This window comes from Malania oleifera, chromosome 6 (genome assembly GCF_029873635.1).
Source record: "Malania oleifera isolate guangnan ecotype guangnan chromosome 6, ASM2987363v1, whole genome shotgun sequence".
Taxonomy (NCBI): Eukaryota; Viridiplantae; Streptophyta; class Magnoliopsida; order Santalales; family Ximeniaceae; genus Malania; species Malania oleifera.
Window position 1 is genome coordinate 22,300,110 of NC_080422.1, and position 18,048 is coordinate 22,318,157.

General features: G+C 35.9%; 2 protein-coding genes across 2 annotated transcripts; both read left to right on the plus strand.

Moving 5' to 3' along the window:
• Positions 1-2,719: 2,719 nt before the first annotated feature.
• LOC131157202 (uncharacterized protein At2g34160-like) lies at positions 2,720-11,602 on the plus strand. The gene is made up of 5 exons (XM_058111179.1): positions 2,720-3,163; positions 3,247-3,295; positions 10,378-10,440; positions 10,525-10,589; positions 11,276-11,602. The coding sequence occupies exons 1-5, from the start codon at positions 3,047-3,049 to the stop codon at positions 11,369-11,371; spliced, it is 390 nt and encodes a 129-aa protein (XP_057967162.1). The 5' UTR covers positions 2,720-3,046; the 3' UTR covers positions 11,372-11,602.
• Positions 11,603-15,490: 3,888 nt separating this feature from the next.
• Positions 15,491-17,507, plus strand: LOC131157203 (pentatricopeptide repeat-containing protein At1g52640, mitochondrial). Its single transcript, XM_058111180.1, has one exon. The coding sequence runs from the start codon at positions 15,660-15,662 to the stop codon at positions 17,283-17,285; it is 1,626 nt and encodes a 541-aa protein (XP_057967163.1). The 5' UTR covers positions 15,491-15,659; the 3' UTR covers positions 17,286-17,507.
• Positions 17,508-18,048: the final 541 nt, after the last annotated feature.

Consider the following 18,048-nt stretch of genomic DNA (forward strand, 5'->3'; position numbering starts at 1 on the left):
CAATTTTAAACTGATTAAAATAACCTTTATTTTTCATAAAATTATTGAAAATTTATTGAGCATTTTAATTTTTTATAGGATTCATAATTTTAACAAAATAAAATCTGTTAGGTCCTTTTAATAAAAATAACCTTTATTTTTCATAAATTTTTTAAAAAATTATTGAGAATTTTTATTTTCTATAATAGCTATATTGCATGCTATATTTTTATTAGTCATATTATATATATATATATATATATATATTATATAAATCAGTTTTTTGATTTTTTTCGGTTCGGTTTCAACATAAAATCGAAACCGAATATTTTTATTTTTGAAAACTGTAACCAAAATCGAAACCCAAAAAATCGAACCGTTTATGGTTTCGATTCGGTTTTTAATTATTTGGTAATTTTTGTACACCCCTAGTCGTTTGGATGGTTTCGAAGGGTTAGCCAAAGTTGAAGTTTTGGGTCACAATTTAAAAAAAAAAAAAATTCAATGAAGAAATGAAAAGGAGATAGTAGGAGCTAGATGTCCTATTCAGAAAAAAAAAAAGAAAAAAAAAGGGGGTGGTGGGGCATAATTTGCGTGATATATTTTTTAAACTTTTTTATTGAGGTGTGGACTGCAATTTGTAACTTCTAGGAAAATTCTTTCTTAATTTTTCCCACGAGCTAATTCTTTTTTTATTTCTTAGATGTATTCAAGACTTTGTTTTTGGCAAGTCACTTCATATTTGGGTTATGTATTCTATAAAAATTAATAAACTAAATCTTAAATCCCATTTTGTGGGGTCAATTACATATATATATATATATATATATTCAATAATTTATGTGATTATCGAAAATTTCCTTCGACAAATTAATAGCTATTAAATTCTTACTCACTACTCATTACTTCATTTCAAATTATTTTAGACCTATTTTTACCCTTCAGCTGTCCTGCAAAGTAACTAACTTCCTCTTATTCACTAGCGCATTATTTGACTTACGTTGCAAGTGCCTAACTTTATCTTATCTTTTACAAGAGCTACATATAATTTATTGCGAATATGTTTATTCTTTAATTTTTCTTTTAACGTTATATCACTCATCCAACTTAATTTTCTTATCTTGGAAACTTTTACCGTTGCAACATCCTAGTACGGTCATCCTCAAAAAGGGGGATTGAATCTCCGAATTGCCTCGACCCAATGACAAACTCAAAATCATATGAAAGGTTAATACATAAGGTGAGAAATAGGTCAATATAGTCCAATAGAATCGCCATTAACTTATTTTTTTTAAAAACGCCTATTCAATATACTACCAATGCATTGACTTCTAAGGTACACCTAGGTCCAAGGAAACCGATAGTTAATGGTCTGCATTATCAGATTGGATTCGAAAGTACACTTATGTAAAGGGAAAGTACTAACATCCTTTCACATTATCGAACAAACAATATTCGATTAGCCTAACGTTACAGTTGAAATCAATCGACCAAGACTCATATTCTGCCATTTTATTCTATTACCAACCTTTAAATGTTGGAGAGCCTTGCGAAAGACAAAAACTATCCTTACCTCAGGATCCTTAAAGGCTTGCAAAACCATAGCCCCCAACAATCACCACGAGAATTAATTATTTATTGAGTTTTTTTTTTTAGCTTAAATGTTTGATTTACCCGATCTTTAAATATTGGGAGCCATTGTAAAAGACAAAACCCTCTCTGTAGCGCCACGAACCCGGTGGGGCTCGGAGTGTTACTAGTCCATAAATAAACTCATTTCACAATCTTTGATACCATAATATAACGACCCCAACCCAAAGTGGGTTACTAGGTACATCTATCCATAACTCAAATTAAAATCATGTAGTGGAAAATATTTTAAACCTCAAAACTATACCCGAGTTCTAGTACCACTATAATTATACATGTACCTCCAAGTAAGAAAAAAGTAATAACAACATATCAATGACCAACAACTTGTTTATTCTCTCACAAATAAATTCATTTATTTAACCAAACAATATATGAAAAAGAAATTTACATTTCATAAAAAAACACGCATGATATAATATAATTTCATGCTATCAAATATAAGATCTCATATGCAATCGTCATTTATTCAATTTAATATGACATTCATCAATTATACATGAAATATTCAGACATGAAAAAAACCCTAACCACAATTTGAGGGTCCTATAAGGATGCTTCAAATCACAAAATTGACTTCAATGTAACCAAATTTAAGATATAAAATACCAATTTCTACTATAAATTAATACAAATTTCAATTCAACTTCTAGAATCTCATTCAAATTGCAAATAATAACAATTAGGTTTAAGCAACTTCATGTAGGAAAACATACCTCATTTTCGTTCCTTATATACTACATTTCCAACCTTTGGATTGTACTTCATAGAAAAATATTCGGATTGTATAATCTGAACCCAATGTTCACCTGCAAGCTCTGTTCCTCGTCAGACGACGCCCACTCTCTTGACTCTCGCCACTCTTGACCTCTTTTGTGAATTGTAGAAAGAGAAGAAGGAGGATGAAATGATTTTAAGTGAGCAAAAAATGCAATTTGAGAAATAAAAATGTTGGACCATGTAGCGTTTTTCTGGATGCATCAATTCTGAATATAAAGTTCCACCCTATCTTTTTTCAAATAATTTTAATTAAAATAAATATAAATTCGGAAAAAACTTGAAGGGGCTCGCCCAACACCGCGGGATGAATGGGGGCCCACAGCAGGGCCATCCCTAGTTTGGGCCGTCCGGCCTAGGCTGGGCCGGCGCTGGCTCCTGATCTGGCGGGGTGGGGTCCAGCCCGGCCCGTTTGCACCGCCAAACCCTAGCCAACGAACGGGATAAAACGAACGCCCAACAGCCCTATTTAAAGTACGCCTTCCAATTGTTGCCGCCTTTAGGTCTCTCTGCTTCACGTCTGCTGGTGCTTTGGAGAGAGGAGTACGGAGGTTGAGAGAGAGAGAGAGAGAGAGAGAGAGAGAGAGAGAGCGAGATTGACGTTTAGGGTTTTGGGTTGCGACAGTTTTGCTTGACTGAAATGGAAGACATTACTGAGGGAGTGAATAACTTGAACATTATGGATTCTCAGAAGAAGAACCGTATTCAGGTCTCTAATACCAAGAAACCCCTCTTCTTCTATGTTAATCTTGCCAAGGTAAACCCTGCTGCCCCTTTCTCCATATATGTTTACGGATTTGTTTTATTGTTGGTAGTTGACTGTCTTGTTGCTTCCCACAGAGGTACATGCAGCAGCACACTGAGGTGGAGCTGTCAGCTCTCGGAATGGGTATTGTTTCCGTCACTATCTTCTCTGCGTAGAGTATTTGCAGATAAATCTTTTCTTTTCTTTTTATATGCTTTCTCTGCTAATTATGAGTTCCTTTCATACATGTCATAGCATATATATTGAAGTCGTCGTTTATGTTGAAAAAACAGTTGTTCTTGATGGTATGAATTCACAAACTACGTTAATTCTTGAAAGATTGTTTTAGCAAGAAATTCTATATTTGTTTTAAATGTTTTTTTAGGGTCCATTTTCTTTAAGATGAAAGTCAAAACCACTGGAGAAGTGCTTGCCCAAGGGCTAGCCTGGAAGCCCATGCCTCATTTTGGAAAGATTTTGATTTAGTTTGTTTATATATGTTTATTTCCACTTATTTATTTTAGGCAAGTATTCTTAATTTTAAGGAAAGTATTATTTCTATTTTCAAGTATTGCAAAAACTGTTGAGTTCGATTTTGTTTTGGAACAGAATTATTCCAGTTGAGTTTGGTGTTACTCTTGAGTTTGTGGTGCGTGTCTGTTTTAATTGGTATCTGAGTCTTGAACAGCCATCGGTAGTGCCTCTATTGCCCTGCCATCCCCATCATCACCCCCTATAGTTGCAATGCTATTGCACCTGGTTGCAGTTGAGACACATATACCCACTCAAACCAAACATCTTCTTCGCCTTCATTTCACCATCATGATTCTAGGGGAGAAGCATTTAGAACAACCACCTCCATGCTGACACACAACTTCATCATCATCCAACAGCCCATGGTTGCCTTAACAATTACCTCAAGTGCTCCCTCCGTCATTGTCTAGCTGGAATCTTTATCCTTCATTTAGGATTCTCTTGCCAAACAGCCTTGCCGATTCCTTCCTTTGACCGTCATCACAAAGCCCTTGCAAGTGCCAATCACCCTCTTTGGTTTTACCAGCTTGGAGCGTTTGTGGGAAGCTAAGGAAAGAAAGGAGTTTTTTTTTTTTGCTTAACCTTCGCCTTGAACTTGATTAGGTTCATTGAACCATCAATTAGATTTGAACCTCTGATTCAGTGCTGAATTGATAGGCCGCCTGGTTTAATTGAAACGGGCCAGCCTGAGGAGGTCTGACAAAATAAATAAAAGGGACTATTGACAATGATCTTTCAACTGCATGTTACTGACTTGAAAGACTGAGCAATTGTATCCATGTTCTCGTAGAGTAGATTAGCATGCCTTAATTAACAGCATAATAAGGAAATCACAGACCTTGGTGGGAGTGCTGCATATATTTATAGAGATGTTGTAGAGCTTAGCAGCAAATTGGTAGCTGTAATGACCTGCCTAGATACATTGGTAAAAGAGAAGGGGATTTGTGGAGCATGCAATAGACTGCTGGCACATCCAAGTTAACTCCCAGAGCTCCATCCATGTAATTTCCGGCATCCCTTTCAATTCAATTATGATATTGAAGTCATTTTGTCTGATTACAAATGGTGAAAGGGAACAGGACCTGTTTCAATCAGCTAGACAACATTTATATCTATGAGGGTGTTAAGAATGAAGATACTGTAAACCTAGCTTAGACTTATGTTAAAAGGCATGCTAGCACTTGCTGGGAAATTATGATCAGTAAATTTGGGCTGTTCAAATGTGCTGGGGAGATCACTTCTCCTCTAGGGGCCATCGTTTCTGCCATCACAGGCTGTAGCTGTCGTGTTGATGGTTAAGGTGAAGTGTTGACTATATTGCTTCTGATTCACTAAATCCAATAACGTTTCAACTTAAGCAGGAAATTTGCAAATTGCTGATAAAATATTTAGTTGGCTGGTCCGTGAGTTGTTTAAGATTATTCACAGGCATTGATACGCTCGGTTTCTCTGGATCTAAAAGAGTTTCCACCAAATGATATATGTGGATACTGATCAGGCAGTTGAATGCCGCAGTACATACATGAATGACTTTATAGCCTCATGCAAGAATTTGTTAAGTTTTAGTGTGAAACAGTGTAATATTGAAGGTTTCACAATCAAAAATCAAAAATAAATTATTTTTCTTCCCTAGCCTTTGAACTGCAAGTTTTGCATGTTCATGGGATCACATTACATAAAATATGTTATAGAGCTTACTGAGTGATATTTAAAAGCAGCAGTATCTGGCTTCCTTTGTACTCTCTTGTATCAAGCACCCATTTGGTTAGAACAGAGAAAACTACAGTCGACATTGGTATCAACATGTGCACTAGTTCTTTCATATATTACTGTCCACCCTTCAGCTAATGCTTTGGAGCCCAAGAAATGAAGTGACGTATTCTTTTGTTTACAAGATTGAGGAGAATGAGCTTTGGCATTTTGGTAATGTTGTTCCATTGAGACTTGGGTGTCATAAGTGAGTTATGGAAATATCCTCTCTGTATCTGGGGTTAAGGCTGCATGGATCAAAGCACCCTCCATGGTCCCTGTATTGGCAGTACCTTCATTAACTGGGATGTCCTTATTTCTCACATAATAACTATACAACATAAAATGGCTTGGATTTGGATATGCTGGATGCTGCTCCCAAAAATCCCTTGAAATATTGAACTTCTTGCCTGTTGCATTTATTATGACTATCTTCAACTTCTTGGATGGTTGCTACTGGCTTTGGCACGCAATGCCTAGTTGGATATTTTTTGTTGCCATAAAATAAGCAAGGTTACACTCCTTTGCATTATTTTTTCAGCATATTTGTTCATAACTCATGGATGATCATCTATTTTTGACTCCACGTGCATTAGATACTTTTTTATCTTTATTAGCTGTTCCCTTAAGATTCTAACCTTCTGCCAAGTAGGCATGTGACCCTAAGAGCTTAAGCATCAAAGACATTGTTTCTTGGTCTTGTTAGCTATATGAAAGTTCTTGATTAGGAACTTTTTTATGATAATGGAAGGGTTCAGCTGTAAATTGACTGGCTACCTCTAAGACATCTAGCACAATCTGCTGTCACAGGGGTCCATCTAAATATAGGTTTGACTAGGATAATTCATGTATAGAGTTTTAATTTGATAGGAGTTCAACTTTATTAGAAGTGTTAAGTAAAATCCCATGACCAGTCTCTTGAATTGTAGGATTTATGAGACAAGAAATTGGAGAATTCACCCGTATGTAAAAGAACAGTTGGTAAGAGTAAATTTGGCATGCAGGGTAATGGGTGGAATGCTAACACGTAACCAAGATGTTCTTTTGAGAGTCCATGGAAGTGCCTTCCACAGAGATATCGTATTTACCCCAAACATGAAATTTTCTGTAGGTAATGGTTATTGGATTCTGTTCTAGGAAGACTCTTGGGTGCTTTGCACTTCTTTTCCTCTTTTGTGTATAGGCTTTCCTCTTTGCATAATGGATTTATCTCTCCCTTTTTCTAATTCAAATGGGGATGAGCTCTTTTGGGATTTTCATTTTTCGTAGGTCTCCTAATGATAAAGAGGTGTTGGAGCTATCTTCTTTGTTATGCTTGGTGGGAAGGAATTTTTCCTTCGATCAGGAGGGACTATCAGTCATGGGATCTAGACTCTTCAGGAGAGCATTCATGCGAATCTGTTGGAATATTTTGATCCTTGAAAATCTGTATTTCCGGGATCATTGTGTCATTTGGGAGGCCAAAGTCCCCTCTAATATTAAGGTTTTTACTTGGTGAGTTGTTCTTAATAGATTTAACACTTACAATCTGTTGCAGAGACAGAAGAGTAAGAGTCCTTTTAAGGCTCTATCTCTGGATGTTTTGTTCACTATGCTTTTCAAGTTCTGAATCTGCTCCTCACTTCTTCACTGTACATTTTTTCTTGGAGGGTTTGGAACAATCTATTTGGGATTATTTGGAGAGTTATTTGGTTTGTCTGGAGTCAGTGGAGAATATTTTAACTAACTCATAGGTTTTGGAAGGAGTAGACATGAATCAGCCTTGTGGAGGGGTGGATTGACTGGTGTCTTGTGTGGTGCTTAGTTGGAGAGAAATGCTTGTATTTTTGCAGGGAAAAAAAGATGTCTTGCTCTGTGCTTTTGGAAGAATATAGTATACGGCTATGGCGACATTGTGGGCTTTTGTAGCTGGTTGTTTTAAAGGGATTTTTCAAATCTTCAGCGTGATTGAATGGTTCTTTTTTTGTAGTGTTTTCTCTATTTTCTTTCTTTTTGGTTCTCATCTCTTATAAGCAGGGATGTATGTTCTCTCTAATGCAATAAAATTTTTTTTTTCTATAGAAAAATATCATGGCAATATAGTGGTTGAAGTGTTGAAACCATATTGCCCCCAATTATTTTGGTTAGTTGGATTGTTATGTGTTGAATTTTTTTAAAAAAAATATTTATACAGCAACAACAAAACTAGCCTTAATAAAAAAATATTATAAGGACATGGATTCAATTAGTTACATTTTATTGGTGGATTTTTGTGCCGAAATTATGACTTCTTTGTATATTGTTTATAAGGTCAAGGTTATAATGGTCATTTTCTCATAATACATGCCAACATTCCCATGTTGAACTAGACAATAACATGGGCATCTTGTGTACATTCGTGTCTTAGAACTCGGACCAAACAAAAGTATTCCCATGAGCCACGCATACCATTCCCTAAGAATGAGTTTCCTAGAAATGGCATTTCATGGAAATCTTTTTTATTCTATGAACCAAAAGCCCACGCATATAGTTTTTTTTTAATAAAAAAAATTTAAATATAGATGGGCCTTTGCATTAGTACCAGGAAGAAGCAGATTATGGCTAGTTTTTTTTTAATAAAAAAAATTTAAAATTTAGATGGGCTTTGCATTAGTACCAGGAAGAAGCAGATTATGGCATTGTGTTGAATTAAGTCTGGTTCTATTTTGTTGGTGCCAGGTGATTAAGGTTTTTAATTGTTACTAGACTTGAATCACAATCTGATATTGAGGAATTCGTATTAACATGCTATCTTTAGAGGATGAAAGTTAACTTCAGTGATGAATCGGCATTTTTGCAGATTTTGGTTTCTTTTTTTCTTTCTGTCTGCTACTTGGTGTTTTTGTTGTAAAATATATAGATATATATATATATATATTTTATTTTTTTATTTTCTCGGTTGAGGTTCTGAAATGAATATAGGGTGCTGAATTTGATTAGTTCAGTTTGCCAACCTTAGCTGGAACATCTAATCTTGTTTATTCCTTAAGTATAGACATCATTTTATTGGAACATGATCTTGCCTCACTAATCAGGATCATTGATGCTTCATTTGGAACTTAGAAAATATTAGGGAAAGGAAAGAAAAATATCAAGGGATCTACATTTTCATGTTTGGTTATCAAGGAAAGTGAGAAAAAAGAAAATAAAAAATATACCAAATTCATGAATGAAAATTTGATTTTATACATCATTAATATTTGATTTTTCCTAATTTTTGATCATATAGAAACAAACTTTCATTTTTAATAATATATAATATAGAAGGAAAATCCAATAGAAGATGAGCTTCCTCCTTATCTTCTTTTCCTTTCCTTTCCCCAAAAAAATCCATGATCCAAATGGATCCTAAAGCTTTCTTTGGGCCATATTTGGGAAAATTAAATACTGCATTAGGCCTCCATCAGGCCAAACATCCTTGTGTTATCAGGCTACAATCTACCTGCTGTTTGGTTCTAGGTGAGCTACAATTTATGTTTCTCTTAATGATATTGGGATCTTAGTTGTTGCCACAATAATGTATGGGGATGTGAGTGTGCCCTGGAGTTGGATCTTAATCGATGCAATTTGAGAATAGTAGGTATTTGAAATGCCAAAATGCCTTGCATAGTCACTAAGTATGGACTATGGAGACATCATCTTTTATTTTATTTATTTATTTATTAATAAAAAAGAAACCCAGTGCATGTGACTCTGAAAAATGCTAATTTGTGACTTGAATCTGTGATTCCCAGTTGCAATGGGGTATAACTTTATTCAAATGTACCAAGGCCTACCATCTTGCTAAAATTATACAAGTTAAATTCACTTTCACAACTTGAACCCTTGATTCCCAGTTGCAAAGGAGTAACCTTAATAATGCTCCAAGGCCTGCTATCTTGCTAAAATTATATGATTTAAATTCTCCTCAATTGGACAGAATGAGTGGTAATGTTATGACTACAACTGCATGGATGTTAATGATTTGGAGTTGGGCTTATTTATGTTGGACAAGATTGTTTATTTTTTGCCATTTCTTTTACTTTTTTCTTTTTTTTTGTTGGTTATTTTCAACTGTTCAGCACCAGCATTCCTGCAATATCTTGCTTACTAGGTGCATTTGCTATATTATCACCCAAGTGCTCTGTGCTTACCTTGATGTAAGGATATTTTTTTGGTTATCCTTGAACACAAAAGACTCATGTCTGAATTTTTTGTAGCCACTAATTAAGGTAGTGCTCTTGATAATCCTTTGATGCCGCATCAAGATTGTTCCACTGTTGAGGATTTGTTATGTAATAATGCTACAAATTGATCCTATGTGTAATTGAAATACTCTTTAAATTGGTTAATTTGTTGTTCAATGTAACTGTCTTTCATATGTTTTGTTTGTCTCTATTTTGTTGTCATTGTTCTCTTGATGTATGCATCGAACAAAAGCAACAAAATGACATCCTGAAACTGCATGGAGAGGCTGTAGTGCTGAGCTTAATGCTTCCTATTTGACAAATATGTATTTCATTTTCCAGTGAATCAGATGTATGGTCTTAACCTCGTGGGGTTGCCAGTTGCTACTCTTTTATATGCATACACTTTGACCCATCAACTTTATACTCAGTTGCCTATAGGCAACACATATATTGTCACAATCTCCTATGTGAAGGGGTGTTGCATTCTTCAGCAGATGGTTATGAGGAGACAGTTTAATGTTTAGGGCAATTAGGATAAATTTTTTGTGATTCTGTTCATGAGTCATGACACGAGGGGTGGGCTCTTGTATGGTCCTGGCTGATGAGCTAATACCTAGCTCACATGTGCACATGCACATATGTTGCCTATTTGAGTCTTAGGTCCCACTTACCTGAAGCCAAATTTAAAAATAAAATTATTTTTTTGTTCTTATTGTCTCTCAAGCAAGTTATATCTCCTTTTGTTGTACACTGCAGCTATTGCCACAGTTGTCACCATTGCAGAAATTCTGAAAAACAATGGGCTGGCTATTGAGAAGAGTATGATTCTAATTTTAAAAAACTCCTTTAATTTCTAAAAATTCAAGGTATTGATTTTGATTAATTTGGAATCAACTTGTTCAGAAATCATTACATCTACTGTTGACATGAGGGATGAAGCTAGAGGAAGACCTGTCCAAAAAGCCAAGGTATGATTATGAGCACACAGTCTGTTAAAATATCAGTACAACAAATACTATTGGCCATGCATGAATTATTGGCTCTCATCGTTTGGGGGTTTGGAAAGGGCATAATATGTTGAATTTTCAATGAAATAAAACTAGTAGAAGCTACCCATATGATCAATTATTAGATAACACCAGAAGAATTGAACTTCTATTACCTTTTTTCATCTCATGTCTGATCCCCATGATTTTGTCTGCGATCACTGGATTTGTTATTATAGCCCTTTCAATGGGGCTATAGATTCCAAACTTCAGGCATTTTCTGTTTTGGGAGTTGTTTTCTTTATAGATGAGGGCCTGAACTATGCCTTGGCAATCGTGTCCCAATTACCAAGCCACATTGAGTTACATGAGAATTGGCTTTTCAAATGTGATACCCATATAAAATGATTTAGGGACCACCGTTATTGATCAATGTTTTATGGTAGTATTCTGTTATATTGCATTCATTGAAATATAAGGAACAAAATTGGATCGGGCTGCTGCTGTTTTTTTCCCCTGCAAACTTTTATTTTCTTTTTGACAGAAAAATGCTTGCTCTGTATTTTTTTTAAAAAAAATATCTGTATTTTTATCAGCTTCTGACTGATAGGTTGTGCTTAAGCTTGCATTAAGGGGAGTCTTATTCTTGCATAGTATTTCTGTTATAGATTGAGATCTTACTTGGGAAGACGGCAAATTTTGACGAGTTGATGGCCTCTGCGGCAGAGGGGAGAGAGAATGGAGATGTTGAGGAGCAGAGCTGAAGGGAGAAATGTGCTTGGTTTGAGTTTGTTAGCTTTAACAGACATGCTGCAACTGGTTATTGATTTGTCATCAGAGAGCTTTCGTTGTTGTGATGGGTGTCAAAGTCCTGACCTCGTAGTGACTAATATGAGCCCAGAAGCTTATAGATTCCCACCACCACCCCCCAGTTTTTGTTGCTAATGTAGAAACATTGTCATTCCTAGATTGAATATAATATTCTTTTTCTTTCATACGCATGTTGTTTTCTGTTAGAAAATTGTGTTGGCCTTGGTTTGGAGTTCTCAAAGATATCTTTCATCTGATCCTATTTTGGAATTTCTAGCAGCTAAATAAACCTTGGTTGGGCCTATTAATTGTGTTTGTGTGTAGCTGGCCACCCAAAAGGATCTTTGTTTTAGATATCTATTTTAAAATTTTCATAAACCTCTCTTGAGATTTATGACACTTATATTTAGTAAAGTAGTAAAATATTTTAGAGGTACAAGTGTCTTATTTTAGAAGAGGTTTGTGAGATTTTTAAAATTTCAGGAAAAAAAATTATATTTTTGTTAAATCTTAGGAAAAATCAATGTCTTTTGCTTACGAATAATAAAATATTTTTAATAAAAAATTTAAAAGGGGACTGCCCAAATGTGTGTGTGTGTGTGTGTGAGGGAGAGAGAGAGAGAGAGAGAGAGAGAGAGTGAGTAGCTGCTTCCTCATCTATTCGCAAGTAAAAATTTTTAGAAGTTACAGGAAAGAAATGCTCATATTTGAAAGCTAGTTATTCTATTTGAAAGCATGAATTCTGAACTTTGATTTGAATTTTTATAGATTTATAGAAAACATAATAAAAAATTATTTTCCTTTTAACCTAAGCTCATGTTAAATCTAAATTTGTACATTCAAATTTAAATTCCCTTTCAAGTTAACATTTCTAAAAAATCAATGCCCCAAAGTGTGGAATTAATATCGTAATATTATATAACCCAAGCCAAGCTTTGACATGCCTAACAATATCACATTTGAGCCAAGTAAAAGATATTTTTTAAGTTGCGCGAAATAAGATTGCCAAAACTTTATTATTGTGATTTGGTTTGATTATTAAATAATATTGATATCACCTAAATCAAATATTATAACTTGAAATTTTATTAGTGAGACTTAAAATTAACTATTATGAACTGGAATTACACTTATTTTACTTGAAATTAGGACAGTATGATTCACGTTCTTACAATGTATACATGCATAGAGAAAATAATAAACTCATGGTGATGATATCTTTTAAATAAAAAATTAAAGAGTATATTTTTTACTTAAAGTTCTTGATTTAGGGGACACAATTAATGACTCAATTATATTAGTTTCTTTTTGTTTAAGATGTGCTATTCTTGAATGACTTGCTACCATAAAGACATTGTTAAAATAAATAAACTGTATATTCAGGAATTGTTCACTATATACAAAAAGAAGATTACAAGGGTATATATATACAATAACTCATAACTAAATTAACAACCAAACTAACAACTCCAATACGCTCCCTCAAGATAGAGATGGTGAATTAAGATTTAACATCTCCATCTTGGAGTAAAAAAAAACTTCCATTGACGAGAAGTATGACAGTAGCAACAGAAATCTCATATTCCAGGACTTGGTGACGAGAACTTGCAATAAGGAGAAGGCAAGGGCGAGAAAGATGATTCGCAAAAGGAGATGTCGATGTATAGAGCAGGTGAGACATGCCGACGAAGAAGAACCATCCCCTTCAGTGAAAAAAAAAAAAAGATTAAAAAACAACTCCATTGAGATGCCGATGATCCGTGGGAGGAGATGCCGATGCCCAGAGTAGGCAAGGAAGACAACAATGTCATGCAATGAGATGCCGATGAAGAAGAAAATTGCTGCGAAGTAATGACCAAAAATATGGCCGAGCCGAAGGCAGCAATGAAACAAGAAATGAAGGACAAATTTCCTTCAAGAAAAATTAAGAAACTCTAGCTCATGTAGAAGACAAAATCGTCAATCGAACTAAACAAACTGATAATGCGAAAATTCCAGAGCAGAATTTAGCAGAAAATTCCCAAAATTCCAGAGTAGAATATAGGAAGATTGAAGAATCATCAGCATTTGCCATAGAAGCAGAATGCACAGAAGACTCAAGTTCCACCATAGCAGTGGAAAGATTGAAGAATCATCAGCATTTGCCATAGAAGCAGAATGCGCAGAAGACTCAGGTTCCACCATAAAAGTGAAAAGATTGAAGAAACATCAGCATTTGCCATAAAAGCAAAATGCGCTGAAGACTTAGGTTGCACCATAGAAGTGGGAAAAAAAAATAGAAAGACTGAAGAAAGAAATTAAGAAAATTTTAAGATAATAAGTACATCGGTGCTGGAGAAATGTATTTCAAAGAGAGAAAATTCCCAAAATTCTAGAGCAAAATACTGGATAAAGAAAAGAAAAAAAAAGTATGACGTAGTGTCACAGTCTGACTATTTTCACACCCTTGTGAAGGGTCGTGCAGTGTTAGCTAAAACACTCTTATTTAACTAGCCAGCCAATTGTTTACCAACATTCATCCACGAAACACTTTTATTAGTATTCAATCAAATGACAACGGAAACAGTAAGCATTCATGAAAGCAGTGGCAAGCAAGCAATAAACATTGAATCTACGAAATTCATTAACAACACCTCTGTTGACATCGCGTGTTTAGCAAGGGAAGCAAATAGGCTAAACACGTTGACAATAACTAGCGAGTTTTACAATGACTGACGAACACTCACCCTCCCCTAAAGAGCTTTCTAGGCCATTCCCACTATAATACTAGGAAACATCAAAGTGACCGAGGAGTCATACTGCCTTATTTGGCATATAAAGACACTACTAGCAGAAAATAACCCTACATTAGTATTTACATGATAGAAACCCATCCCAAGCATACGAGATAAGCGGTCACAGGCAAACATAATGCCCTGAACAAGCTTAACTCGTGACAACAATATGACTCCTTTGTGCCATTCTTTTGAACACGTGGAGCACACACAGGTGAATCCTTTGAAATGAAACCATACTGAGCAAATTTCAGATCACGGCGGGAATTGATACGAACAACAGATCATACCAAATACAAGCTCTTTGTTTCTCCCCTCTCCATGTTTTCTTTTTCTTCCTGGTTCTCTGCATGAGCACAGTTCAAGAATCCTAGTCTTGGACAGGAAGGAATTACAAGTTTCAACCATGTCAATTCCAATCTTCGAGTCCTACAAAAGGAGAAAGAGAATGCCTAAGCTCTTTGCGTTCCATACATTTGCAAAACATTCAATAGGTAGGGGTTCTGTCAATTGAGAGCCCAAGCTCGAAGCCTCTTCTTGATCAACGAGCCTAGTAGAACAGTCACGTGTTCCCCCTGACTTCTTGAAATTAAGAAATAGACAATAGAGGACAAAACCTTCGTCGAAGGATATGAATCCATAATCAAAATGAAGATCATGAAACGATCTAAAAAGATCCGAGGAGAGGACAATTCTGTTGGCGGAGGCGGGAGAGCTACCTTAGACAGGGGACAATTCGAGTGGAGAGTCCGCGTGATAAGTTACTGCACCTCGTCAGAAGAATGAGACTGCGACTGATTGCCAGCGAGAGCGAGACCATCTAAAGGGAGATCTCAATGAGGGAGAATCAGAGGAGAGCGTGAGCGGAGCGGAGAAAAAAACACTCTAATGCCATGTTAAAATAAATAAACTGTATATTCCAGAATTGTACAATATATACAAAAAGAAGATTACAATGGTATATATATATACAATAACCCACAACTGAATTAACAACTAAACTAATAACTGAATTGACAAAACTAACAATTGAATTAATAACTAAACTAACAACTCTAATACACATAAAAACCCATTTATTCTAATACTTTACCATCCAAATCCTAAGCAGCAAGTGTATGTCAAAAGACTTCAACACTACTTATCCTCTTTTATATATAAAAATATAGATGGAAGAGATTCATAATTTTATTTTTCCTGCTAAATTTGAATTTGTGTAAATTAAGTAAACGTATAAAATTAAATTAAATTTTATTTAAGTTTACATAAATTTAAATTTAGAGCTTAAAATTTATGTTCGGAATATGTGAAGGTCGAAGAGTTTTTCTGAGATGGCAGAGACCAGAGAGAACCTCAGGAGGAGCTGTTCTTCGCGTGTGCGATTTGCGTTCTCACACTGCCACTCGCTCTATGAGTACCAGCGACGTATTGCCGTTTGCCTTGCCCCAATGGTTAAAGGCTGTTGAAGATGGCCATTCGACCTTTCGCTTCACGCTCCAAAGCTTTTCTCTATACCTTCCATTCTTTTCGTTCTTCTCACTTCTCTCACCCCCACAAAGCCTGTCTCTCTCTTCTCGCTTCACCCTCTTCCCATCCATCGAACACCCACTTCTTCAGACCCTTCACACACTCCCATGATCCGCCACCCCCAGACCAACCTTCTTCCCCAGAAGAGATAAACGAGATATGCCGAATTCTGAGCGATTTCAGAAGACCCCACCATGACATTGACCCCGCTCTCGCTCCCTTCTCTTCCAAAATGTCTTCAAATTTGGTGGAGCAGGTTTTGAAGAGGTGCAAGAATCTGGCGTTCTCTGCCCACAGGTTCTTTCTTTGGGCTCAAAGAATAAAGGGGTTTAATCATAGCAGAGAGAGCTATCACATTTTGATTGATGTTTTAGGGAGCAGTAGGCAATTCCCATTGGTTTGGGATTTTCTTTCGGAGATGAGAGAGACTCGGTGTTGTGAAATTAGCCCTCAAATTTTCAGGGTTATTTTCCGGGCATATAGTAGAGCTAACTTGCCGTTGGACGCCATTCGAGCTTTTAACAAAATGGCTGATTTTGGTATTAAACCAGGACTTGATGATCTCGATCAACTTCTGTATGTATTATGCAAAAGGAACCATGTGAAGCATGCCCAACAGTTCTTCGATAGAGTTAAGCTTGAGTTTGAGCCGAGTGCAAAAACTTACAGCATTTTGATGAATGGCTGGGGGGAAGTTAGTGATCCCAATGAGGCTCGCAAGTTGTTCGATGAAATGCTTGAGAGAGGGTGTTTGGTAGATGTTCTTACTTATAATTGTTTGCTGAAGTCACTGTGCAAAGGAGGTAATTTGGATGAAGCATACAAGGTGTTTCGAGAGATAAGGTCAAAAGGATTGGAACCGGATGCTTGGAGTTATTCGATATTCATTCATGCTTCCTGTGACAGAAACGACATTCATTCAACTTTTAGAGTCCTTGATAGAATGAAAAGATACAACCTTGTACCTAATGTGTATACTTATAATCATATTATAAAGACTCTTTGTAAGAGTGGCAAGGTGGAAGAGGCTTATCAACTTTTGGATGAAATGATTGAGAGAGGAGCTAGACCAGATGTGTGCAGTTATAATGCAATTCAAGCTTTCCACTGTGATCATTGTGAAGTAAATAAGGCCCTTAGGCTGATCTCAAGAATGGATAATGACTATTGTGTGCCAGATCGGCATACTTATAATATGGTTCTCAAAATGTTGATCAGGGTGGGCAGATTTGATAGGGTGATGGAAGTTTGGAAGGGTATGGAAGAGAGGGGTTTCTATCCTTCTGTTTCGACATATGCAGTCATGATCCATGGCCTCTGTCAGAAGAGAGGAAAACTGGAGGAAGCATGTGAATACTTTGAGATGATGATTGATGAAGGGTTACCACCATATCCATGTACTATTGAATTGTTGAGGAACCGTCTATTGGGCTTGAGGTTCCTGGAGCGCATACAAGTACTTGCAGAAAAGATGGAGCGAAGCACCTCTTGTTCAATACAAGAGCTGTCAAACACAATGAGAGGTGATAAAACCTGTGGAAGATTGAGAAGTGAAGAACAGAACTAGCAAGTAATTTAGAAGTGATGGGTATGAGGGTCTCAAACTGAACAAATGGTCCACTTACGACTGCTATGCGGTAGTTTATTTTTCTTAAGTGTATCTCATCTGTTTACTTATATCACATATCTTAGTGACAAATTTTACTTCTCATGGCAAATGACATTGGTTAGGCATGTGTAGCAAGCACCTGAGAATATGATAGTAGTCAAAATACTTTTTTCTTGATAATTATGAAGTTTGCCAATATAATTAGAAGGGTAAAATCCAAAGACATCCCCTGAGTTTTCTTGCACCCACTGAGTTTCTGACAAATACAGAAAAGCTCCCCTGAAATGATTTGTTGGATGAAAAAATATACCTGCCATTAAGTGGAGGAGGGTTATTTTTGTCAATAAAATTATAATCTCAGGCTTTGTCAAAAATGAAGGGCTGCAGTGCAACATTCAGAAAATTCAGTGAATGTCTCTGGATTTTACCCTAGTTGGAATAACCTACTGTTTAAGTTATGAAGTCTTCCTTTGGAGAAAATTGAAAAATAAAAAATGTTGAACAATTGGAAAAGTTGTCTCATTTTTTCTTCTATGAACAGATCTCCTTCGCAAGACTATGCTATTAAATATTGATCTGCTGCTTAATTTCTACAGTCAGGTTTGAAAGACCTTGTCAGAGCTTGGCTCTATATTGATGGTGTATTGCTCTGATCTTGATTTTGAGAGGTACCCTTCCAATAGGATTTTACAGTTTTACGCAACCAAGCCTAGAAGATGGA

Excerpts from the sequence above, each read along its gene's own strand:
- LOC131157202 (XM_058111179.1), top strand. The coding sequence starts at position 3,047 with ATGGAAGACATTACTGAGGGAGTGAATAACTTGAACATTATGGATTCT. Across the intron at positions 3,164-3,246 it reads TCTATGTTAATCTTGCCAAG|AGGTACATGCAGCAGCACAC; the intron begins GTAAACCCTGCT and ends TGCTTCCCACAG. Across the intron at positions 10,590-11,275 it reads GACCTGTCCAAAAAGCCAAG|ATTGAGATCTTACTTGGGAA; the intron begins GTATGATTATGA and ends TTTCTGTTATAG.
- LOC131157203 (XM_058111180.1), top strand. The coding sequence starts at position 15,660 with ATGGCCATTCGACCTTTCGCTTCACGCTCCAAAGCTTTTCTCTATACC.